This window comes from Vespa velutina, chromosome 7 (assembly GCF_912470025.1).
Source record: "Vespa velutina chromosome 7, iVesVel2.1, whole genome shotgun sequence".
In the NCBI taxonomy this organism is placed as follows: domain Eukaryota; kingdom Metazoa; phylum Arthropoda; class Insecta; order Hymenoptera; family Vespidae; genus Vespa; species Vespa velutina.
In genome coordinates this window covers 1,215,445-1,242,500 of record NC_062194.1, presented here as the reverse complement: position 1 = coordinate 1,242,500, position 27,056 = coordinate 1,215,445, and the positions used below count along the sequence as shown (strand labels likewise).

General features: G+C 38.1%; 1 protein-coding gene across 8 annotated transcripts in view; it reads right to left on the bottom strand.

The window, feature by feature from the left end:
- Window positions 1–27,056, bottom strand: part of LOC124950717 (semaphorin-2A) — a 304,525-nt gene that overhangs the window by 42,737 nt on the left and 234,732 nt on the right. Inside the window, exon 1 of one of the 8 annotated variants that reach the window (XM_047497876.1) lies at window positions 19,332–19,410. The exons of the other annotated variants lie outside the window; for them this stretch is intronic. Coding sequence (XP_047353832.1) covers window positions 19,332–19,395 — 64 coding nt within the window. The 5' untranslated portion in view covers window positions 19,396–19,410. Of the gene's footprint in view, window positions 1–19,331; window positions 19,411–27,056 lie in introns of those variants that run through there. 8 annotated transcript variants of the gene reach the window in all.

Sequence of the window (27,056 nt, the reverse complement as noted above, 5' to 3'; positions counted from 1 at the left end):
TATATATATATATATATGCATATACAAGTATTATTCCACTTGATTTCGAAGCGAGCAAAAATGCTTACAACTTCATCGGACGATTAAAAGCATCTCGTTATCTTAAAAAAACAGTCAATGTTTGGGCACGTTTCTCCAGTAAGATCTCAGGGATGGATCATGGTTAAAACGCGTCGATGATGAGAACAAGGACGACCCACTTTGAGCTTGCTAAATCCGCGATAATCCAGGGTCAACGAAGACAAGAACATAGGAAGAGAGAGAGAGAGAGAAAGAGAGAGAGAAAGAGAAAGAGAGAGAGAGAGAGAGAGAGAGAGAGTGAGAGAGAACATATATTTCTCTACGGCATGTACAATATATTCTATCCCTTTCGCTCGTATCTCCTTCGTAATACGTGTTTATGTGCATCGCCTTATCGGCAGGCAGGATGGATGCGATCGATTCGATTAAATCTCTCTCTCTCTCTCTCTCTCTCTCTCTCTCTCTCTCTGTCTCTCTCTGCCTCTCTCTGCCTCTCTCTGTCCTATACAGGAACCATTTAGAACCTTCAAAAAACGAGGACGTAGCGCAACGAAGTCGCAATTGAATAAAGTTACGCTTTATGGTGGTGACGGTGGTCCCTCACACGGCTTGCTCGCCCTCGCACAATGCCAGATTAGGTGGCCGATCATTTTTTACATTCGCTTGGCTTCGTTCCAAGGGCACCCAATACCGACGTAACTTACTAACGTGCATAGAGGGTTCTGAGCATATGGCTGGCGAAGATTACGAGGGCACCATAGCCGTGTCCAATTTTCCAACGTTATTATTATTTTAATCCCTAGAGTCGACCATGGTAGTCGTACCACCCTTTCACTTTTTTTCTCCAACTCACAATCAAATGGTTTACCTGTATAATATATATGTATTATATATATGAAAGGCAGGTGTGATGTTTAAATGTATTTTTCATTTTTTTTCTTCTTCTTCTTTTATTTTTTTTTTTTTGTTTCTTTTTTCTTTTTTTTTTTTTTGTTTTGTTATTGCCAAGACGAATCTGAGATATTTTAAATTTTGGTATTAATATCTTCTGGATCTTTACAGAAGCAAAACTTTTAATGTACTTGAATCGTTTGAAGTTAGAAACACAATAATGAAAGAGAGAGAGAGAGAGAGAGAGAGAGAGAGAGAGAGACCGTACAAACATGGTAGACGTTGTAACGGAGATGTCAAACTTCGGTGAAATTCATTCCCGTAGGACCACAAGCATTAGAAACTGCAAGACAATGGTCGGAAAGAATGAGAAGAGGAAAAAAGGCTTGCTGGGAATATCAGTACTCTCGAGGGATACTGATTTGCTATCACTTTTCGACCAACATACGATGATCGCGTGGGACATGGCCCAGCTGACGAGTTCCTAGGACCTTCTATCTCATTTAATGCGTGTTTCCTCCTCTATTCTCATCTCTCTCTCTCTCTCTCTCTCTCTCTCTCTCTCTCTCTCTCTCTCTCTCTCTCTCTCTCTCTCTCTCTCTCTCTCTCTCTCTCTCTCCCCTGCTTTCTCTAATGCAGACTTTCCCAAGAGAGTCGAAACGGAACTGGTCACGTATCTTCTCCCGATCCTGTGGTTTAACAGTAGAAGAACGATTTCTACATTTCTATTAAGAGAGAACGTGCTTTTAAATTCTTTCCTCTCGACGATGATATTCTAGAAAAAATATTTATAAGAAACTCGATATCAAAATGATAACTTTAATGGTAAGAAATAACATGAGGTAAGGAAAAAAAAAAAAAAAAAAAGAAAAAGAAAAATAAAATAAATCAATTCGATCGATAATAAATTTTTCGATTACACGAGTCAGCAACTTTATATATCAAATCGTGCGCAAATAAAATGTTAGACTACCGATATTGCTTTCAAAAAGTATGTAAATAAAGTTTCCACGAATAGGGGAATAAAGTTTCCATTCGAATGAATGCGCATGCATATTAGAACGCGAACAATTTCTAAATCGAAGGAGTATAGCTAAATCGTTGGAAAATTGCTATAATTTTCTAACCCACGATCCCCTTCTACTAGTTTCATTTATTTTCTTACTTCGGTAAAATCTGAAATTATATATTTAATCAATGTATATATATATAGAGTACAATTAAAATGCGCAAGATAAATGATTCCGCGAGTGAATTGAATAAAAGAGGAAAAAAAATAAAAAAAAAAAAAAAAAAAAAAAAAAAAAAAAAAAAAGAAAAAAAGAAGGAAAAAAAAAGAAAGAAGGAAAATGCCTCAAGAAAGGAAATGGGCAACAACAGTGACACAGAGATAAATCTGCAAATAATACAAGCAAATACCGAAAGAATTGGTAAAGACAAAGAGGAACGGAAGAAAAAAAAACATAGGAAAAAGAAGGGAAAATGAAAGACAGAGATAGAAAGTGAAACGTATGTTGGCGCTATATAGGAAGGAAAGCAAAAAGAGAAAAGGGAAGGAAAGTTAGGAAGGAGAAGTGGTAGAAAGAAAGCAGAAACGGCGATGGTGAAAGTGAGAAAATACAGGCATGGAATTTAAGAGGAGGAGGTAAAGAAACGTGGACAAAGAGAAACGAGGAAACAATACGGACAAACACGGTGTACGAAAAAAGGTTGGATTTCAGAAGATAAGAGAAAGTGAAAGAGAGATAGAAGGAGAGAGAGAGAGAGAGAGAGAGAGAGAGAGAGAGAGAGAGAGAGAGAAAGAGAGCGGGAGAAGGATAGAAAGATGGAAAAGCCGAGAGAAAGTGAAACGCGTGACCAACCACCGTCGGGGAGGGTTGGCAAAGAAATGAAGGGAAGGTAAAGAGGGAGCAGAGATGAAATGGGCCAGAGAGCGTGGCTGGTGCCGCGGCGTACCGCTACGTCACTCCTTTCTCATTAATCAACCCCCTTAAACCACCCCTGCCTGCTGCCCTTTCCATCCCTTCTCTTCTCTTCTCTCTCATTCCTCTATTTATTTGCCTATACATCTCTCTCTCTCTCTCTCTCTCTCTCTCTCTCTCTCTCTCCTTCCCACCCCCTCTCTCTTTTTCGTATTTTCCAGACTTTCATCCAGACAACGAAAATTCGATTATCAAATATTTTAATCGAGATAATAGTTCTGCGATTTTAAGATATTACATCATTTAGACTAACAGGCTAACACCTTTCTCCTTCCTCCCCTCCCTCTCTCTCTCTTTCTGTCTATCTCTCTCTTTCTCTTTCTCTTTCTCTCTCTCTCTCTCTCTCTGTCCCTCAATCTCGTTGGTGGTTTTCACTCGATAAATCTGCGAATAAGTTAGAGCACTTTGCATGTAGAATGTATATCGTCTGATCGAAGCTAACTTGTTCAACGAAGGTTACCAGCAAGAGGCGTGTTGAGACATTAAATATTGTTTAGCAAGAGTGATCCGGGTCTCTCGTGTTGCGTGCCAGTTCCACGTTGACGTGGCCAACGTGGAAGAGGGTGCCAGTTCGAAGGTTAAAGTTTAAAGATCCATCGGCTGCGTGTTCAACGAGGGATGAAGAGTTACTTTTAAATTAGATAAACGACGATTGCGTGAATTAACGACAAAGGTAAGAGATTACATACGAAGTTGAAGATTAATTATTAACGAGATTTTTTTTTTTTTTTTTTTTTCTTAAGAATATCAAATGAGTCCTACAAAATTTGTTGCGGTTAAATTTAATTAATCGAAAGAAAGGAAAAAAGAAAAAAGGAAAAAAAAAGTGATGATAATAATGAACTAAACTAATTATGGTTTATACATCTATGACAATAAATTTACTTGTGCGTAGATGAGAGTCTTCATCAACTGTAGAACGTATACAAAAGGAGAAATTGGATTATCGAACGTAAACTCATCGGAGTTAATGTAGATCCAATAATAGACTAGTGTAATCTTTAAGTCGAATTTCAACAGCGAATCATGTGTCGATGAAGAGGATGCGTACGAAGAAGCATCGCGTTCATCCTATTTGCCTTACTTCCTGTTTAATAGGAATAAGATCTTTCTCGATAGTTTCCCTGCGGTGAAACTTTCTTAATTGATAGTACGATATACGAGAACCTCGGCGAGTATGTCGGCATTATCCTGAAACGTGTTATACGAATCGTACAACGCAAGGAACTGCTAATTATAAAAGCTAAAGGATGAAGGATAATAGATCCTCCTCTAAAGTAATATAAGAAAATATTTCATGCGTTAAACGTGTACATTATAATGGAACGAAGTAATATATCGAGTAATGACATTCGATAGAATGAATGATATGTTTAATTATATTAAAAAAAAAAACATATATATATATATTAAATATAAGTACACAACGAATTTATATAAATGTCGATTCACGTATAATGTAAATTAAGAGATAATGTAATTATAAAAAAAAAAAAAAAAAAAAAAGGAAAAAGTTGAAATTTTAAGGCACGAAGGTGATAATGATAATCGAAGTTCCTTTCCTGTCGACGTTGATTATGCACTTTTCTCTTTCTCTTTCTCTCTCTCTCTCTCTCTCTCTCTCTCTCTCTCTCTCTTTCTCTGTCTGTTCGTCTTTCTCTCTCTCTCTCTATCTCTCTCTCTATTTTCTCTGTATCGAAATATCCGAGAGTCGTTAGGAACGATACGCTTATTGGCACTTTCGCTAATCTGTGAAATTGATTTACGAGTGCACACGGCATGAAAAAGGATCGAAAGGAGGGGTGAATTAATGGGCGGTACGGAATTCAATGAACATCAATATCAGCGCCCTCCGCGTATATACGCTCTTTCTCTCTCTTTCTCGAAGTTCAACGTTGTCGGAGAAACGATACGAGTTTTCCCCAGCGTTTATAAACTTCAGCTCGATAATTTTCACGCGTTAATTTGCATTAATAAAATAACGACGGAAAAAAAAAGAGTCAATAGATCTGTGCGCTTTCTTTTTCTATTTTTTTTTTTCTTTTTTTTTCTTTTTTTTCTTTTTTATTATTTATTCGAAACGATCGATCGATAAATTATCACGCGTTCATTCGCACGATCCGTGAAAAATTCGTGACGTTTCTCTAGTAGTAGCAGCGCAAATAAAATATAAAATATAATATATGTATATAACGTCTGATATATGATACGGACATTCTACTTGAATTTATAATCGGACTTGCAATTAATAATCCTCGGTCATGATTCTTTCGTTTCCGAAAAGATTCATGGATCGTGGATTTTTTTTTCTCTCTCCAAAGACCTTCGAAAATTACTAATTACTTTTATTTCACCGAAAGAAAGGAAAAGAAAAAAAAAAAAAAAAAAAAAAAAAAAAAAAAAAAAAAAAAAAAAAAAAAAGAAATAAATTCATCCACCAAAATTTTAATACGACGGAGATAGAAATTTCTGTCGGCTTTAAATTCTAATTGGCTGTTCGAGGAAAGAATGAAGAAAGAAAGTATGGAGAAGAATTTCTCCAGGACTTTTTTCCCCTATTTCCCTTTCCCCTCCCCCCTCCCCACCCCTTCCCCTCATTCACAACCTATTACTCTAGAGTCGACGTTACACGGACAGTCGACGTCATTCGTCCGGTGCTTGCACGCTTTTTCGTCCTGGACGTATCTGAAACGGGTTTGAGATTTTATCGTTGGTAATGAAGCCCCCCGGGCCGCGTTGTAACGGGATGGAATAGGACAGAGGGAGAAGGGAGGAAAGAAGGGGACAACGCATTAAAATTCTCCCGTCGACGACGGCCAGATTGGTGATAGCGGTGATGACGTGGAAGAGTGGAAGAAATCCATGGCAAAAGAAGAGAGAGAGAGAGAGAGAGAGAGAGAGAGAGAGAGAGAGAGAGAGAGAGGAAGAGGAAGGGTCAAAAAAAGGGAATAAAATAAAACAGAAAAAAAAGAAAAGAAAAAAATCGCAAAAAGCGTTCACCACTGCGGCTGGACCACGAAGAGAAAGAGAGGTAAAATAGTGGTGGAGGAGGAGGAAGAGAAGGAGGAAGAGGAAGTGGAGGGAAGGGATGGAAAGAGGGTAGAAACGACCAGGAGAATGAATAAAGCCTGAAATAAATTGCGTTATCTTTTCGTTCCACGCGTATGGTTTCCGCTGGTATACAGGAGTGCAACTCGCGAGTGCAGCTACACCACGACATACAAGAAGCTAATGCCTTTCCACCCCTAAAGGTCCTGCAGAGAAGAGGAGAGTAAACGAGCTCGGTCGACTTTTTACCTTTCAAGTAATAGGAATATCGTACATGTAACGTTTAATCTTGATATTTTAATACACCATTATTATTACTATTATTATTATTATTATTTATAATGAATTCAGTTGTTTTTAAAAATTAATTTTAAAGCATTGTGACAATTTCTCTCTCTCTCTCTCTCTCTTTTTTTTTGGTTAATGAAAAGATCTCTCGACTTTATAAAAGACAGACAGTAAAGCGTTTCGTTTTAGGATTTAATTTGTAATTAAGAAAGATTACTCTCGACTTGGTATCGAATTCTCTTCACGAGATAGTTCTTCTTTCGATAGATCAAATAATATCGTTTGAACTAAATGGAGAATGGTCCATGATCAGAACAGAAGATCATCGAAACTATCAGCTCGTTCCATTACGGATATAATCGAGCAAAGTAGTTCGATCCACCTACCTGGAAACTGGATTCCCTTACTTCCAAGCGATAAAACTTTCAAGCCCTTTGAACACCTTATCACCCTATCGAAGGGAAAAGTAAAAGGTTAGCACGTGGAGCTTCCGTGATCTCTTGGTAAACGTCGATTCTTCGATCGGCAGCAAAGATGGCAAAAGAGAAAGAGATAGAACGCGTAAGAATAAGAGAGAGAGAGAGAGAGAGAGAGAGAGAGAGAGAGAGGGAGGGCTCGTGATCGGATCTGCGGACTGGCGTTTATCATCGTCGAGGAATCTACTTCGGGGGCTGTAATCACTTCTCCTACCCTTCCACCGCTCCCTTCTCTCGCTAATAACGAGTTACAACCCTTCCGCAGTGCCGGGCGAGGCGACTAGAGAGAACACAAGAATGAGGGTAGTGAGTGAACAAGCGAAAGAGAAGAAAGAGAGACAGAGAGAGAGAGGGTGTCTAGCCACCCTCTGACCAAGCTTAGGGTGGGAGTAATTGCCAACGTAATCACACACGTTGCACAAACCGGCCGTCCACCCTTCCTTTCCACCCCCTACATACCGCCATTGACTCTTCCCTTTCTCTCTTTCCTTCATAGTTAACACACTAAAAAGAGAGAGAGAGATAGAGAAAGATGACCAAGGGTGTGGACGCATCCCTCCGGTTTAGGGATCCGTTTTTGAGGATGATCAGATAGGCGACCTCCGCAAAATGTCCCGTGACTTCTATTCTAACTTTCATCCCCTTCCTCTCTCACTGTTTCTGTCCCGTTCGTTTCCGTTCCAATGGAGTCCATTCGTTACGAGGGGTAGGCCTCCTCTGTGTACCCAACCCTTGTCCTCATTTTTTTTCTCTTTCTTTCTTTCTTTCTTTATTCTTCTTCTCGTTTCCCTCTCATCTCTTCCAGTCCCTAACCAGAGATACTTTTAAGGTATCTGATTCGAGAGGGACGTGCCGAAAATTTATGTTCCCAGCGATACCAGATCTTTTTAAAAGTAGAAAGGAAGTACCTTAAACTTGTTGAAAGATCGATTTTTTTGTTTATTTATGAAGAAACTCTCGTTGAACGATAAAGATCTATCGAAGAAGAAGAAAAGAAAGAAAGGAAACAAGAAAGAAAAAAGAGAAAGAGAGAGAGAGAGAGAGAGAGAGAGAGAGAGAGAGAGAGATAAAATTAATGGACCACCAATGAAAGGGTTTTGCCACGTGCCCGGAATCCAAACTAATTAAATTATCTTTTATCTACGTAGAATTTCCATTGTACGAATAAACGAATAGACTTTGACGACGCTATCACTACCATGATCACTGTCACCCTCTCGCAAAACACGGACACTTAATGGATTCGCGCGGGCGTAAAGGTAATCGAGCAACTGGATGACCGTAATCCCCTTATAATGTGATCCGCACAAAGCGATTTGGGTTGGGGTTTAACGGCCATCCAATTGATTTGTGACATTTGCGGGAAGATTCTCTTGGACAAATGATTCTATTTGTGTACTCGACGGAAGTATCACGTATTATCTATGAACCTATTATATTTAAGATCATTTTCTTTTCCATCTATACGATGGATATATATATATATATTATTTATTATTAAACATTTTTTTTATTTATGATAAAAAAGAAAAGAAAAATAACAAAGCTTTCGATTTCACGTGAAACAAGCGTATACTTTAATTTTACAGATCGTTTCGTTTGGTCTATGAGCCGTGTCTCGATTTATAGTTCGTAAGAGAGAGAGAGAGAGAGAGAGAGAGGGAGAGAGAGAGGACTACAATGATTAAGGGAGTATATACGAGCACAGAGAGCACAGAGTTTGGCAAAAGGTCCCGGGAGCATTGCCAGTCTGCTGTTCTGCTCGTAGCAACGGCGAGCGTGCTGCGCGTAATTCGGACGAACAGATTGCAAATGTGGTACAGGTGGAGGAGAAGAGGGATAGTATGTAGAAACACCAGGCATTCGAATACTCTGGATAATTTTAATCCCCTTATAAAGAGAACAAAGTGATTCGTAGGGCCACCCTTTTCTTTGCTTTCGTTCGATGATCAGATCAGTTCGAATTTGCCTTTTTGATTGCTCGAAACGCAATGGGAATTGATTGAACAGTCCTAACGATAGGATTCTTATTATTATTTATCAGTAACGAAAAGAAAATAAAAAACAAAAAAAAAAAAAAGAAAAGAGAAAAAAAAGAAAAGAAAAGAAAAGAAAAAAAATGAAATTATATTCTTTCTATACGAGCAACGAACAAGAATTCAATTTGAATGGAATTATACCAGTTTGCTGTCGTGTTAGTCATAAACGAGATCGAGGTCGAGGCTATCTTCACTGATCATATCCAACGGAAGGAGTACTCAAACATTGGATAATTGTAATCCCCTTATACTACGATACTAACAGAGCGATGTTGCGGTGAGATCGGATCGGCAGGCTATACTCTGATGCAGCCGGAGGCCAGCTAAACTTGATTGACAGTCCTACGTAGAGACAAGGAGATAGGGAGAGAGAGAGAGAGAGAGGGAGAGAGAGAGAGAGGATTGTAGAGCAGGAGGTATGAACGGTCGGCTAATGAAACATCAGTATGCACACACAATACCAGAGAATGGGCAGGGTCGCCAGCCGCTATTACACCGGCTTGTTTACATGCTACGAGAGACCTGGACTCTCTACGACGGCTTCGTAGATTTCCAAGGACACCAGGCATACTCTGAACAAGGTGTTACCATCTCAAATCTGTTAGCTAGTTCAATTATTTTTATCCTATGTATCTCTTTAATACAAATCGGACATTTGAACAAAATTTTAGCTCGTATTACGTTGTAATTTTATGATCGATAATATATGATATACGTATGATGAACGTCACGTTAAATAATCCTTCGATTATGTTCAATCGTTTTATCAATGAAATACGACACGATACTCATTATCATAAATTAATGAATGGATTATTATTGTTATTATATGGACAAAACTAATTGATAATAATGAAAAAAAAAAAAAAATCCAAATTGTTTATAACGAAGAAGAAAAAATATTCGAGGTTTTGTCATTTGACATTATTATTTCAATTTTTGTTCATTAACGTAAAACATTCTATATACATATACGAATAATAATAAACTTGTAACGCGCGTTTCGGTGTCCGAATTTAACCGGCAAACGTGTAATTTGTTAGAGAGACCGGATTTGTTTGCGTTGAAGAGCCAAACATTTTGTGGTTATCGTCGCGACCAGTCGTAAATATTACGTCGGCTATGTATCGCAGGTATACGTGCAATAAAACATATTAATTTATTATAAATAATATGAAAACGTCATGGTTGCTCAACGAACGATAAAGTTTATTCGCGTACTCGACGTTGATTTTGATTTAATGAGGCGAAAAAGAATAAATTTTGAGTACGTACTACGGAGGGGAGGGGGGAGCGGGAGGGGGAAAGTGGGACATTTTCCTATTGATTTCGTATTTTCGTAAACTTTTTGACGTCACAGATATCGCCATCATAGACTTTATCTCGTGAGAAAAATTAATACGATTATTACGATCAATATTATGATTGTATATTAATAAGAAAATATGAAACCTTAGAAGATCGTAGATTCTATAAGGTGGCTTTCTCTGAATTCAATGTCGCTATTGTACTCGGCTTATCTTAGCACCCGGCCCTTTCATAGCTACAATCGGAAATGCTTCGGGTTTACCAAAGGAATGCTTTTGACTTCAGTGTGCCATGGGTTTCGAGTGATGCGAAATTACGGTTTCAAGGCAACTCGATATTCTAACCGAAAAGCAGTGGTCTTGGCGTGGTTTACATCACGTGTATATATTCGCTCTATATATAACTACTCACCAACACGTTTCTACGTATAAAGTAGTAACGTAAATATATATCTGTGTATGTATATAGATATTATCTACATGAACGTACTAACCGATACATATGTGCCAACATACTTAATAAAATTGCTCAACGTTCCTGAACGTCGATCTACCATCGCAAACGTTTTACATTATTACACGTATAAAAGGGCTCCGTGTATTTAGCTCATCATTAATCATTATGGAAACGCATTTGGTAGATCGTTAATCAAGACCTGCCCTTCCCTCTCGTTTGAAATTGTTTCTTTTAAACGTTCCTTCGTTCGATTAGCAATTACGATCGGCAAATCCTTCACGACCCTCTTTTTATTCCTCTTCTTCTTCTTCTTCTTCTTCTTCTTCTGATCGTTTATTCTGGATATTAAATAGATCAACGAGTGATAAATAATGTGTCTTAAATACAATGCCGTGTTAGAATTCCACGTTCTATAATTTTCTTCGTTCGATTCAATATCGTCTAAGAATTTTCCACATGATAGAACTTTATTCGCTTGTCATTGATAAACTATTGAAAATTGAAATCTGTTTAATACTCAATAATTTTCCATCGTTATCACAGCGTTGAAAATTCGTTGCCATGGGCGATCGCTTTAGGAATCATTATTATCAGCTATTATCATATATATTGTTCTTCAGGAGGGTTGTGGAAAGAGAAGAGAGAAAGAGAATAAGGTATGGGGGTGCTAACGCATTTGATTTAGCGCTAATAAATAACCATTATTGTACGAAGGCTCGGCTCTATTCGCGTCCCGTATGCTCCGCTTTCTGGGACTAGCAAGAGGGGGTGGCGGCTTTGCACAGGCCGGCTTCCCGAGGGAGGGAAAATAGAATCGACGACGTAGTTTCCATTATTGCGACCGATAAGGGTGGGGAGAAGTTATAGGGACGTCGGCGTACCTTACGAATATATGTATATGTGATTTTGGGGAGTATATATTGTATGCGTATTATATATACATATATTATAGTATGTGCGAATATTTTCTCAATATATAATAACGATAATAATGATAATAATAATAATAATAATGATAATAATAATAATAATAATAATGATGATCATCCGAATTGAATAATTAATTTCGATTTGTTTTAGAGGAAACGTATACGAGTCAAACGTATGAACGGAATTTAATCTTTTAATCCGAATATAGGACAAACAGAAAACGAGGGCAAACAATTTTCATCCGAGATATATACAAGTAGATGTCTCTAAGCAACACGAAGCTTATCTCGACCTTGTCAAAACCACGAATGCTCGTGTTCGGTCAAGCATGAAGCTTGGAGAAACACAAATATAGATTTCTAGAGATTGCACACACCGAGACAGGAAGCAAAGCATGATATTTGCTAGAGAAGTGGTTGTATCGTTTAGATCTTCGGACGAAAGCGTGCCTTCCCAAACATCTGCGGCACTTAAATAGTGCAAGAGTGATGAAGAGAAAGAGAGAGAGAGAGAGAGAGAGAGAGAGAGAGAGAGGGAGAGAGAGAGAAATAGCTAGATGCATATTCTGTGTCAGGATAGACGCAATCGTGGAACAACTGGTGACACACAATACGTGGCATCTGTCCTACTCTGCGGAGTATTTGCGGTTCACGGATATGCGTACTGGCTCTTGGAGATCTTGGCTAGCCGCACGAATATAACCCTCCTCGTCTTAGCAGCAGATAGATCGAGTGAGTAAGGAGGTAGGTAGAGAGAGAGAGAGAGAGAGAGAGAGAGAGAGATAGAGAGAGATATAGAGAGAGAGAATTTGGAGATGGATAGGTAGAAGGATAGAGAGTGAGAGCATCTTCGTGAGAACAGCACATCCGGAAGCGTAACGCCACGAATTTGCATTCTACTCTAGATGCTTGTTAATGTCAAAGACATCGATTCCTGGTCCGACCAATGACCACTGCTCCCGGCTGTATGATGATACGTACTCGGATATGCTCCAAGAATTTTGATGTGGTTCGATGCACTCTCGATGTAAGGATACGTGGCCTTTGAGATACAATTCAACGAATAATTCTATTTATCATTTGAGAATTATAAATTTAAGAAAAAATACGGAGAAAGTATGAAACTTATTGGATGAAGAAAAACAAAAAACAAATTCTAAAGAAAAGAAGACACAGTTGTCAGAGAAAATTACTTGACAGGAGGAGAACTATGGTAGTTTATCGAGTTAGCAAAAGCGATCATATAGGGAGGAAGAGAAAGAGGTACTATCGGGAAATGATTAAGTGGAAGGTCCTGTTTTTCTCCATCGTTCGAGCAATATCCTGAATCCTGTTCTACATCGGCAACACATCCTATTCTCCTACCTCGTCCCCTCAAAATGGTAGTATGATTAGTGGGCAGTGTTCGGCCTCCGCTTTCTGGACTTTCTACGGGCTCGACGAGGTCGAAAACCCTCCTCTTGCCTGATGATAGATAATTCAATCCAGTCTGGTTCTTGCAGACCAAGAGAGAAACAGAGAAAGAGAAGCTTTAGGGAACTAACACAGGAGCAAATCAACGAAAGTCCAATAATCCAGGTTCTGTCGACACCTCTCTCTCTCTCTCACACACACACACACACACACATATACACATACACAGAAACGCACACAAATACGAGTATTCAGTACGTTTCTCTTTCAACATAGAAGCTTAGTAAGCTTCCAGAGCTTTCTCTCTCTCTCTCTCTCTCCCTCTCCCTCTCTCTCTATCTATATCTATCTATCTATCTCTCTCTTTCTCTTTGATGCAAGCAAGCATATCGCTAGGCCCTCCTGTCAGATTTGACATCAGACGAGATATCGTACGTTACCTCGTCGGCTTACTATGTGCTTCGGACGGGACAATGTGGTTCAGGTAATGGCATCGGCCTGTCCACGAGATTGTCCCACGGGACAACACGACGGGACGGAACCTGTCCGAAACACGCTACTGGTTCGTCCTTCCTGCGGTGGAGGATCCACCTCCTCTCCCCCACCACCTCTATCTCTAACGGCAGCCCTTAAGTCTTCCATGAAATTCGATGTTGTTGATTGGTTAACGTTCGTTCGCCGATAAAATGGATATTTCAATGAATCGAAGAAAGGTTCTATCTATTTTAACTTGACAAAGGTATAAAATAAAAAATTCTTTGTAAGATCAAATGTAGCGAGAAGAAAAGTATCCATCTTACGAAATGGATCCGAAGAAATTTATGTGTTTTCTTTCGATCAATCAAATCATTCCAACTCTTCATACATTCCTTTCATTTTTCACTTTTCTGCCTTTATCTCTATCTCTCTCTCTCTCTTTCTCTCTCTTTTCTCACACAATATCCTCAGCATGAAACATCTGCTCGTTAGAAAATCAGGCAGAGTTTGAATTCGTCGAATACTTGATAAAACTAAACTAACCATGTATAACATACTGGATTGTAACAGTATTAAATAAAATGTAGCTTCCAAATATTTACGAAACAAGAAAATCCACTATCTATATAAATTGAAAAAGGACGAGTTCTGGATAGTATTTTGATAGTAAAAAAAAGAAAAAAAAAAAGAAAAAGGAAAAAGAAGAAAGAAAAGGAGCGAAGAAAAAAAAACGAATGAACGAACGAACGAACGAACGAACGAACGAACAAACAAACAAAAAAAAGCAGAAAGAGAAAAAAGAAAAAAAAAAAAATATATATATATATATATATATATATATATATATCTTTCTCTCCCTCCCGTCGTAAACTTTACACTCTTTCTCTTTCACGTTTGATTCTCTCGTCGACATGCTAGCAGGCCGGCAAAACGCGTTAGAGTTACGTATATGCATGCATTCGTCATATCTGGCGGACAGGTTTGCTCTCGCAACGAGAGAAAGAAAGAAAGAGAATGGGATAGAGGGAATTTATGTGCGTTTTGATATTCTTTCCCAGCCTTTTTTCGCCGTCCGTATCGCGAATATATTAGAGTTCCGTACGAGCTAGCTAGAGTGTGTGTGAGAAAGAGAGAGAGAGAAAGAGCAGGGAGCAAAACGATGTTGCAGATAACTCTAGAGTCGTGTCGACGCACGAAAGAGAGAAAAGAAAAAAAAGGAGAGTAGGGTTGGAACGGGTGGGAAAGGGAGGAAGGGAGGAAGGGAGGGAGGGAGGGAGGGAGAGAGGAGGGATGGGTGGTTGAAAGAGACAGGGAGAGGACAGAAGCTACGAAACGGCTGTTACCCCCTAATAAATTTGAGTCTCTGATCCCATAAAAATGCATTGGATTCGTCGAAGCTACATTTTTCTCTTTCTCTCTTTCTTTTACTCTATCTCTATGTTTCTCTCTATCTCTCCCTCTCTTTCTTTATTACTGATAGAAACACAGATAGAATAGAAGGAATTTTTGTTTAAGATAAAAGAAAAAAAATTGTAGCGAGAAAGAGAGAGAGAGAGAGAGAATTTCAAGAGCCACGTGGCAAAATCGGAAGTAATGCATAAGAAATTTGATGTCCTCGAGAATTCTAGCCACTCTTTAGGATATAAGAATCGAAGGGTCGTGATACGTTAAGGGTGAGTGAAAGAACGAGAGGATAGAGGATATCTGGCAAACGCCTCATAGTACTTTCCAAGATAGCTCGAAATACTATAAGTCTTTGGAGAAATCGAAATAGAGAGAGAGAGAGAGAGAGAGAGAGAGAGAGAGAGAAAGAGAGAGAGAGTAAGAAGAAGAGGGAGAGAGAGAGAGAGAGAGAGAAAGAGAGAGTGGGCAAGAAAAAGAAAGAAAGAGAAAGAAGAAAAGAGCGCAACCGGTGGATTTTTATTTCAATTTAAGATGCGATATATTATTTGCAACGCTATCGAATTTCCTCTTTTCTGCTTGATCTCTTGGCTATATATTCGCGCGTGCGTATTACATGTATACTTTTACGTACGTATTTATATATATATATATATATATATATATATATGCGAGTATATATTCGAGATCGAAAAGGCGAAGGACTACGTTGAGTTTTCCGTGCGGAAGAGAGTGCAACCTCCCGGCGAAATATTTTCTATACATGAGTAACGATGCGAATAAACTTTATATATCTCCTATGATATCCTCGTTTCTCATCGATATCGGTCTATTCCGCTTTGTCTACACTTTAACCTTTACAAATATATATGTGTGTATATATATATATATATATATATATCTTTTTTTTTGTTGCAAAAGATCGAAAGAAATACAGAAAGAGAATAAGTAATCCTGACCCGATTTGAAGGGAGAAATTATAGGTCAAAATATAAAGTGAAACGTTCATTAATAAAATCGATAACGTGATACTGGGTCGAGGAAATAATGAATGATTTTCTAAAATCATATAGACAAACGATTTTATAAAAATTATCGTATTTAATAAATATCTTTAATCATTTTTGTATGATCTTATCGTGAAATAAAAAATGTAGCGTTTCCTTCTACTTTTTTTTCTTTTTTTCTTTAGTCGTGTGTAATCAATTTTCTTTTTATCTTAATTCTCATTCATCGAAAGATAATGCATTATTGATAAAAGATAACGATCAATTGCAATATCTAAATATTTTATAATATCAAAATAATCCTCATAAAGTATTCGATATCAAGTAGACGGTATTCACAGATATAGTAAATCTTTTTAGACATAACAGAGAAAGAAAGAGGGATAGAGAGATAGTAATGAAGGTTAATTAGATAGTTAAACATTCTTAAGATCCTCTTTAACGGTCGATAAAACGCAAAGTTCTATCTATCGATGGAATTCGCGACTATCTCTCTTTCTCTCTTTCTCTCTCCTTTTGCATTGGTATTTACGCTAACGAGTTCTAACGTGCCAGCGGCACGCTAAATCGAAATAAGCTAGTGCACTAGAACCTCTAAAGAGAGAACGAGAAAGAAGGGAGAGACTATCGTCGTCTCATGGGACGACTTTGGACGATAAATGGTATTCTGTTCGCGGGAACTTTCGAAATCGTCGTAGGTACATAGCCGTAGAGACGATAATAAATCGCGTAGAACGATTAATTAAGTACGAAGAGAAAGAATGAGAGAGAAAGAGAGAAAGATAGAGAGAGAGAGAGAGAGAGGGAGCCTGCGTGTGCGTGTATGTATGTATATTTAAAAGAGAAGCTGTATGGAGCAACGATACGGAGCATTGTACTCTATAACACACTAACGCTTTAAAATATGCCGTCCTACTTTTACCTAATGCCGGAAATAATTCACGGAACGGTTTGGGATTTACCCAGAAGAGGACCTGTCTGTTTCTGTTCCTCTCTTTCTCTGTCTTTCTCTCTCTTTCTGTAGATCGACGAACTGCGCAAAGCAAGGATCTTCTTTTCTCCTTCACTATCCTCTTCTAATTCTGCGAGCACACCGCCATTTGCTAGGTTGCTTCCCTCACATTTTTGCTCGCTTTTCTTTCTTTCCCAAACTCTATGTTACTCTTTCTCTCGAGAGCAAAGAGAACTCGGCTCGTTGGGCACGAGACTACTGCGGGATGCGGCGACTGCAACATCCGACCGCTACGCTACGTTGCGTTTATATATTTCCAAGCGAATTTTTTTTCTCCTTTCCTTTTTTTCCCTTTTTTCTTTCTTTCCCCGTTCAGTTTCGTTAACAATGTTTTTATCAATATTTAATACAAAATATAGTTAAAATCGTATGAATGATAGATACAAGAGAAACAAAATAAATAAACAAACACGAATACATAAATGTCAAAACACGATTCATTAATTGTAAGAGTACTCTACATAATCAAACTTCTATTGTATGCATGTTTTTGATAGAGAGAGAGAGAGAGAGAGAGAGAGAGAGAGAGAGAGGGCTAAGCATAATACATAATACTGAAATCACGAGTAGAAAGTGGGTGGATGGAGAGGTGGTATCAGTGCAAACTACACCGTTTCATCCTATTTCCGTTGCTGTATCCGTTAACAGCCATCTCTTTCTCTCTCTCTCTCTCTCTCTCTCTCATGGATCTCTGATACTCGGTCTTCCTTTCGACATCCGGATTTAGGGATGTTTCATAAACGTAATGGATCTCGTCAGTACTCGAATCAAATGGTAACTCTCACGTCATTTTATATTTTCTAAATAAATCGATAAATCTTGAATCTAGAAATTTCATATAAAATGATATCGTTGAAGATTTAACGTAACTCGCTGGAAATCCCGATACAAATTTGGAAAAGCGGAAAATCTTTGTTATAGAAAGGCTGTATGCGATTAACATGATCGGCGTTATTTATCATTTTCAACAGAAGTGATAAATGAACGATATCAACGTGAATCGTATAAAATTAATGGAACGATTTGTAATGAAACTCGTGTCTGTGTGAAAAAATACATATGACGTGAAAGTGCAAATGTATGTGAATATTCGGTTCAGCTGATTTTTATTCTCTCTATCTTCGTCGTTACATTTAGGTAAATCAATGAATAGACTTTCCAACGAGAAACGAATCTATTTTCTATCGACCAGTTCTATCGGCAGAAATCATTTTGAAAAGATTCATTCTAGTGGATTAAAATGCACTATGGTACTTTGTTCAACCAGTTGAAAAGAAGGAGCTAGCTTAAAATCCTTTGTGAATTGCTTGAGTATTATATAATATTCGAGTATTATAGAATTTACGAATTTGTATTTTGTCGTAATTATTTTGTGTGCCAGAGATATCACAAAAATTCGTCCAAAGTAGCTTAGTAAAAAAAAAAAAAAAAAAAAAACGATAAATATTAAGACATAATAAAAAAATTTATTATTTTTCTAATGGATCTATTTAAAGAGTCACAGTATATTTTACTGTGTATAATACCTTGATATTGAATAATTTTTTCTTATGTTCTAAATGAGAAAGGGAAGAAAGAAAAATAAATCGAAAATAAGTTTCGAAAATCCATATAGGATTGTTATATATATATAGGGGAGGGGGGGATGAAAAAGCTTGACCGAATAAATAGTAATTTAACCCTCTATTAAATTCAAATTAGTCCGACGTTGCTTCCGAAGTGCGATAGATGACGAGGAAATAACATGACGTGGAAACGAGAATAAGAGAGAGTGAGAGAGAGAGAGAGAGAGAGAGAGAGAGAGAGAGAGAGAAAGATTGAAAAAGGAATAAAAGGGAGAAAGGCTAAGAGAGTGTTGGCGGTACACCAACATGTTCTAACCTCTTTTCGACGGGCAGCTCGATCCATCAAGCTCCCGACAAGTTTACATCACGCGTCAAGATTCCCTAACGGTGCTGCCAAGCAATCTGATAAAACGTAGGTAAGCGTTCGTCCTGAATATGCATAGACCCTTTTTCGGCTTTTAATATCGCTAACCAATATATCACGAGATCTCTGCGCCACGTTATCTTGAGGAGCTTTCAAAAAGTCTTCTATCCTTGTTACGAGCTGCTTCTTCTTACCGATTTTCCATTGATTGTTCATCCCGATGTTAAATGGAGAAAAGCGAGGGAAAGGAAAGGAATGAAGAAAAAAGAGAAAAGAAAAACAAAAGGAAAAAAATTACGCACTATGATCCCCATCACTTTTTCAATCTTTCCACCTATCTGAACACGTTTAATCAAATTTGAAGAAAATTTTTCTTTATGAAAAAATTCACTATCATTATTTCATTCGCAATGAAAAATTAACCAGAGCACCTTTGCGATCCTCATAAACCGCCGCTGAACGATATATATCTTCTCGAGGATAAGTTAATCGGTGAGATCGAAAAAGGAAAAAAAAAAAAAAAGAAAAAAACAAAACAAAAAAAAAAAAGAGAGAAAAAGGAAAGAAAGAAAGAAAGAAAAAAAATTGAGTAGATAGAGAAGAGAGTCATTGTCGCGAGTGCACATACGTTAGCGTATTCGTAGCACTCCATACCTTCGTTCCCTCTACTTGTCCCAGGAGGATAAGCCCCGTGGATGGTCCTGCGAGGCATGGCCATCTTTATTCGAGGACGGACAGGCCGAGAGGGTAGGCATCGGAGCGTGGTAACTGGCAGCCCTAGAGGGAGCCGTTAAACCTCGTCCCAAGCCACGCTGTAGCCGGTTACTATACTGCACTAACACACAGACATTCAACACACGAATGCTCACCTTCTCTTTCTCTGATATATGACCGATCTCTCTCTCTCTCTCTCTCTCTCTCTCTCTCTCTGTTTTTCAACCTTTGGACCTTTAGCATCCCACCCACTCGAGCAACGTACTTCGCTATTGGCGAATACTTGTTTTTATATTTCAAGTGGAAGGATTATTTTTGATCATATCCTTGCTATATGTTCAAACTAGAAGTATATATATATATATATATACGATGATAACGACTAAAAATAGATTCATTTCTACTTTTATTATCATCGTGCAAAACTGAATATTACAATATTTCTTTCTTCTTTTTCCTTTTCTATCGTACATGAATTCAACGAGATTGATTCGATCGACAAGAATAGAATTCTAAAGAGAGACAAAGATATTACCGTGAACGTGCAAGACAAAAGGATAGGACATGCATCGTTTAATATGCAACGTTCGTCTCGAACTACTTTTGGTGAAACTAGTAAAAGAATCCCCTGGCTCTTTGGACTCTCTCTTGTAAGATCACCTAAATCTTAGAAATAGAGACGGACGTGCATAGACGAGAACGTACAGATAAACGAGGAAGACGGTTTCCCAAAAGCGTCTTATCTTTCGAGTTGGGATGATCTCCGTGGATTCGTTCTGAAAACGAAAACTAGTTTCATCTCAGTATTTTCAAGACAGTGGTCCAACAAACCTACCGACCCACAATTCGTGATCTCCTTCGTGGAGTACCCTCCTTGCGATATATCAAGAGAGTTATCACCAAAATGAGATCATTCATTCCGTTAAGACAGCCAAACAACGAAACATTCTCGAAAACGGAAAGGAAGACTCTTCGTTCTAAGGAGGGTTCCAACGGCTCACCATTATATTCGAACTCTTAGATAAGAGTAAAGGGAAAAAGTTACTCTACGAGAGAAAGTGGATCTTAGGATTTTTCAACTTTCTCTTGTTACAATTGGATTTCCTTCTTAATCGCCATATTCTTTTTTATTTTTTTCCCCGTTAACGATCAAAATACAAAATAAGATAACGTTAGTTAAATCTATTGTTTATTATAGAATAGGACATCGTTCGATTGATAACTAAATTTGTAATATCTCTATAATAAATGTTACAGAGAGAAAAAAAGAAAGAAAGAAAGAAAAAAAGAAAAAAAAAAAAAGAAAAAGAAAATAATCATAAAACGATAACTGACATCTCCTATTTATTTAAAGGAGTCCCTTATCCCTTTGATTAATTATTATTAACTTCTCCGAATATTTTACTGATTCGTTTCGTTTAACTACTTTCGTGCAAGGAAGCACGAAACCCTCTTCTACCTTAAGAATCATCTACTTCCTACTCGCACTCTCTTCTCGCCCAACCTTAATCACCGTCATATATCAAATGGCGAAATAAATAAGCTACTTAGAGTTCTTTGACGTTGAGAAGCGCGAGGTACTTATTCAGCAAGCTTTAAATCCGTCATCTTTCTTGAAAGATCCTCGAGCCACTGAATTAAAGTAATGCGAAGATTATCTCAGCTGTCATACGAGATATCGAATTTAATTCCATTTATAATCAAACAAAACGTGAATAAAACTAATTCTGAGAACGACAAGAAGCATTTAGAGAAAATGAATAAAAAAGAACAAAATACTACTCAATTAATGAAAAATCGATTTTCAAACTTATTTTAATTAATTCGTTAATCGATCCACGCACATGCATGAACGATCCTAACTAATGAACGTTATCATCTAAGTAAGTATCTTTGTTTCCCATCTAAACTGATCTCCGCAGGTGATAAGCTCGTCGACGTCGGCCGAATGAAATAAGATCGACGATCCACGCGTACCGAAGAGAAGACGAACGAGCTGTGATTTCCGCAGGCTTGATTCTGATTACGAGGCAAAGTACGAGAGAGAGAGAGAGAGAGAGAGAGAGAGAGAGAGAGAGAGAGAGAAGGAGAGAGAGAAGGTGCTAGTTTCCACAAAAGCCACACCGCTGTTAGCTCAAATCCTACGGTCTGGCTTTCGGTCTGTTCGTCTGTTAGAACTTCAAGACTATATATGTATAGTAAAATGTGGTAGTTTGAATTATCTATTCGCCTCAAAATTATCTTCATTGGAGATCAAAAGATAATAACAATTGATGATTTAAAATCAACGAATCATTCTTTGTCAATATCAACGATAAGAAATATTTACACTTCATATCAATTTATCACGAAATAATTGATCTATGCTGAAAAAAAGAAAAAAGAAAAAAGAAGAGAAAAAACAGAATGTAGTGAAAATAATCGCTATCTAAAATACAATATATAAGATCTCTTAACGTATTAGACGTTATCCCACGTAAACGTATTTAGAATAGACAAAGATAGAAAGAGCATTGATCTTTGCACCACCGTGAGAGAAACGAGCATTGTGCAATGTAAGAATCGAGATTATCCAGCTCCATTCTCTACTCATTCTGTTCTCCACCTTCGACCCTTCCGGAAAGAAGTGTGGGGTATGGAAAGAGATAGATAGATAGATAGAGAGAGAGAGAGAGAGAGAGAGAGAGAGAGATCCAAACGAAGCTTGGAGGTCTCGAAACAGGCGGCCCGTGAACGAACTGCAAGGGTGTAAATCTGAAAGTTGGCTAAACTGTCTGCTCTCTCTCCCCGATCTAACTCAGCTTTTGCTTTACCCTCACACCCCCATAACCACCCTCCCGGACTTGGTCCCTATTCAAGTCGTTTGCCCCGAGGGCTTCGTCCTGATGCCCTTCTCTCTCTCTCTCTCTCTCTCTCTCTCTCTCTCTCTCTCTCTCTATGTATATATATATATATATATATATATGCATATATATATATTTTCTCTCTCTCTTTCCCTCTCTCGCTCTTTTGTCGACATGAGAGGAGGATGAGAGACGAGGAAAATTGGAAATTTTTACTACCGTTTCGTTTCCATTTAACACTAAATCGGCTTCTCAAAGTGAGAGGAGCGAGAGAGATAGAGAGAGAGAGAGAGAAAGAGATCTTGGTAGCATTCATCGAGCAACCCCTCTGTAGAGACGCTAATGCGTTTTTCGATTGGCCAATAGGTAGGTAGAGGAGAGCCATCGCCTCGATGTTTTATATCCCAAATACGAGGGTGTTGGAATGTTTTAGGAAACGAGCTACGGATACAAGTAATTACGCGGGTAAGGGAAGTAAATCCTAAAAATATGAGATAGTGAGAGGTGCTTGAAATCATCGAAGATTTTCTACTCAGCGAAAATTCACGAAGGATTTGAACGACGACCACGAATTATACTACGCGAGAGAGGATATAAGATTTTCCAAGGCGAGTACATGGGTTCCTTAGAACGAAATCGCGAAAGGAAGGTGGCTCTTAGCCATCCCCTAAAACTACTACAATCAGCAGGAGCCACGTCGGCAAAGTTTAATTATTCTCTGCTCTCTCTCTCTCTCTCTCTCTCTCTCTCTATTTCGTGAGAGAGAGAGAGAGAGAGGGAGAGAGACTGAGAGATAGTCTAGGTATCGTAGATCTACTTGCTACGCTGGCCAAGCTACGATTGAGCAATTATACTTGCTTACGTACACACATTTTGCATCACCACTACACATATACGTACGTATGTATATATATATATATATATCTGTTAGTGTATATGGGAATGCAGATGTGGTATTCTTGTAGTATACAACGAGGAGTCGCGCTTCCCACGGTGGATACCCAGAACCAACTAATTCGCTTGAATTTTGATTTTCAATAAGGAAAGAGAGAGAGAGAGAGAGAGAGAGAGAGAAAATCGAAGAGGTAGACTAAAAGACGGAGAGAGAAGGAAACAGGAGGGTAGGAGAAAGGACAGACAGGGATAGCGAAATAAGAGAAATGCGATGAGAGAGAGAGAGAGAGAAAGAGAGAGAGAAAGAGAAAGAGGAAGAGAGGGTGGGACTGAGCGTTAAAATGAGACAGACATAGGAACTATGCGTACATGCGAGAGAGAGAGAGAGAGAGAGAGAGAGAGAGAGAGAGAGAGAGAGAGAGAGGAAGAAGAGAAGAGCCACACCGGAGACGCGCGTTGGGATTTAGCTTCCGCGTACAGCTGTACCATGCCGGGGTTTGAATATGCATGATGCATGGGCATTAAAGCCCTCCTTCTCTCCCTCGGCATCGACTCCACCAGGGCCGTCCTCGTATGCAAATACCCGCTCGCCACCGACGCCACCACCTCCGTCACCTCCACTAGCAAGCACAACGCTTGCTACCAGCATCACAACGTCTCTCTCTCTCTCTCTCTCTATGTATCTATCTATCTATCTATCTATCTATATATATCTATCTATCCATCTATCTTCTCTCTTGTTTCGACGAACGCACTACAAAATTGCTACGTACGTGTATACAGTTTTATGTGTGCATATATGTGTTCGTAGATACGTGTGCGTGTGCGTATTCGTGAATTTTCGTGAAAAAATATATAACCGTTAATGCCAACCACGTGGATACACGAAACACAAAAAATGCTACGTCTCTCGCGAGGACCTTTCGCGAGGGAAAATTGTTCGGTGAAATTTGGCGTGACAAAATGGATAGAGAATGCAGAAAGAGAGGCAGTGATACACAAAGAGAACGAGAAAGGAAAAAGTGAAACGAACGAGAGAGAATCGAATAAACGTATATAAATAATGAAATGTACATTAACAAGATTACTCATTATAGGAATTATCTTTCAATTAAATCGTTCCCGGATGAAAATTCCTGTTTTTCAAAGAAAATCGTGGAAAATTTCAGTGAACTATAGTGGATTTCTCGTTTGTCATAATGCTACAAAGGGTCCTATATTATTTTTTATCGGATTTAATTTGATAATTCGATTAAATAAGATGCATCCTTCTAAAAGCTAATATCAAAGATCATTTTTGATCATACATATGAGCGTAAATATTTTTTATCATACATTTATGTGATATCAGGATCATGATTATGATTATCGAGAGTGAATGATTGAAAAAGGAAAAAGGGGCGAAAAAAAAATTAAGAAGAAAGAAAAAAATAACAAAGCTAGGAAGGATCTCGTCAGTATTTCTTTTCTTATTTCCGTTTCGATTTTCAATCCTACAAAAGTGAAAAAGGAAACGAAAGGATTGACCGACAAAGTCGTCGGTTATCCGTCTCAAAGTCATTAACAATCTAAAGTTAATTTCGACAGAAGCAAATAATTGGCCGGAGAGGGAAAAGAGAACTACGAAGAAGCTGGTCCCTTTCGCCATAATGACGTTGAATCACGCCATTTGGCGAGAATACTTCGAATCACGACTCGATGTTGGTATAATATGAAAACGGAAGAAGGGTACTATTTCCTGGAAGGGTTTATAGGACCTCGTAGGTTCGGCTCCCTTTACCAATTATTTGTAATTATTTCGTCGACGGTGAATTAAAATTGCCCTTTCCCTTTTGTCGTGTACACCGATTTGATAAGAAATATAAATAAATAATGAAGTAAATAAATGAATGAATAAATAAATAAATAAATAAATAAATAAATAAATAAATAAATAAATAAAACAGATAAATTCAATTGCTAATTATGAAAATGAAGTTACATTGCAATTTTCTATATCCGGTTAAATTGTAATACACATGTGACACGTGAATTAACTGCTGATGATTAAACAACAAAACGATAAGAAAATCCTCTGACGGATATCCGTTAACAAAATCCAACATTTCGAGGAGTGTCAAACGCGATTGGATGAATATATCGATACAAACGCCCGTACCCTGATTATGCAATTTGCTGATCCAACACTATCTGATTCTATCGTTACACAGCGACAATACGCTAATTGGTTCGTTATGGATGCAGAACCGCACCGTTGCCCCGGTACTATATCGATTAAAGCCTAACATAATTCGTTATTATCCTATGACGTGTGCATGATTGCTACGTAATGTTGATGCGTTCGAAACGATTACTCGCGATCGTACATTTATCCTACCTGTCGATACCTTTCACCGATGTAAAGAAAGTATTATCAGAAAGGTTAACAATTTTTTTTTCCTGAGAAGGGATTTAGTATAAAAATAAAAAAAAAAAAAAAAAAAAAAAAAAAAAAAAAAAAATAAAGAAAAAAAAATAGGAGGGCCAGATATACTATTATAAGTAGTTAGGTAAAAATTCCAGAAAAATGGTGATACAATCTATATATAGAAGGATGCAGAAAGTGAGCGGAAACATAATCAAACGAAGTAGAAAAATAAACAAAAAAATATATCGTGATATTAAGAACGAAGCCAGGTGAAGTAGAAAATCTAAGAGATAAAAATAATTTGAAAATCAACGGCGAAGTAGAAAATTTGAGAAAATGATCAAAGGTTATGACGGCAAAATGAAGACTTCAAAAGAGGAAGGTATACATATTTTTTTTTTCCGCCCTTCGAACACAGTCATAGGGAGAGAGGGTGGGTCTAAACAATTCATATAACAACACGCCCCCATGGTAATACTATCACCTCTCGTAATTATCTAAACGTTCAGCCGATATTCCCCGTATCGTACGAAGGTCATGGCTTCTTTAATGAAACCCGAGGCCCTCTAGAATTTCGAAAATAAAGCTATGGTGCTTAGCAGGCTGGTGGCACGCGTACCTACGAAGCACGCACCCTGAAGAAGATATGAGTAATAGGGAGGTGGGGTGGTGATTTAGTATTAGGATTTATTAGGGCACTCACCCCTCGCGGCTGGCAACGGTAACGGTTACGAAGGGCGAGGGTAAGACCTTATGATTTCTCCTGGGGACCCATACACACGACTTGGACTAATGCACCTGCCGTCCTTAGTCCCAGTCAGATTCCCTTCTTTTTTTTTCCACATTTGCCGACAAAGAAAGAAAGAAAGAAAGAAAGAAAGAAGGAAAGAAAGAAAGAAAGAAAAGAAAAAAGAAAGAGAGAAGAAGAAGAGTCTCATGACATTTATATCACGAATGAAATTTTCGGCGCGACATTTTGATATCCGCCACAAGATACGCCTCGATTATTTGTCATCCACCTCTTTCAAGTTTCCCTCTTTCTATTTGCAATGGAGGAGGTAGGGATCGATGGAATGACCTTCGAAAAAAAAATAATCTCGATTCTCGTTAAGTAATTTATCATTGCTCGTACGTAAAAATAATGAAAGATTTCATAATCGATTTTCTATTTCAATATTATCTAACGTTATTAAAAACGATATTATCAAACGTAATCCGAAAAAATTATTGTCAACCGACTTTCCTCATTTTTCTTTCTACTCAATCGAGATATTCCACTGGCATTCTCCCTCGTCGTAATCGATTAAATAAGTAAACTCTTCTGTGAGTGAGGGAATCTCCTCTTCATCGTTCCGGTACTCACCTGCAACAAAAGGAAAAGTCACGTTAGATGAGATTAACGAATTAGAATTGCGCAGGAAATTATTCGGTAGGAAAGTGTAAGCACACTGATAAGAGATAAGCGTTTCTCGTTAGCATTAGAGAACAATATCGTAAACAGGAGTGTTTATACAAGGCTCG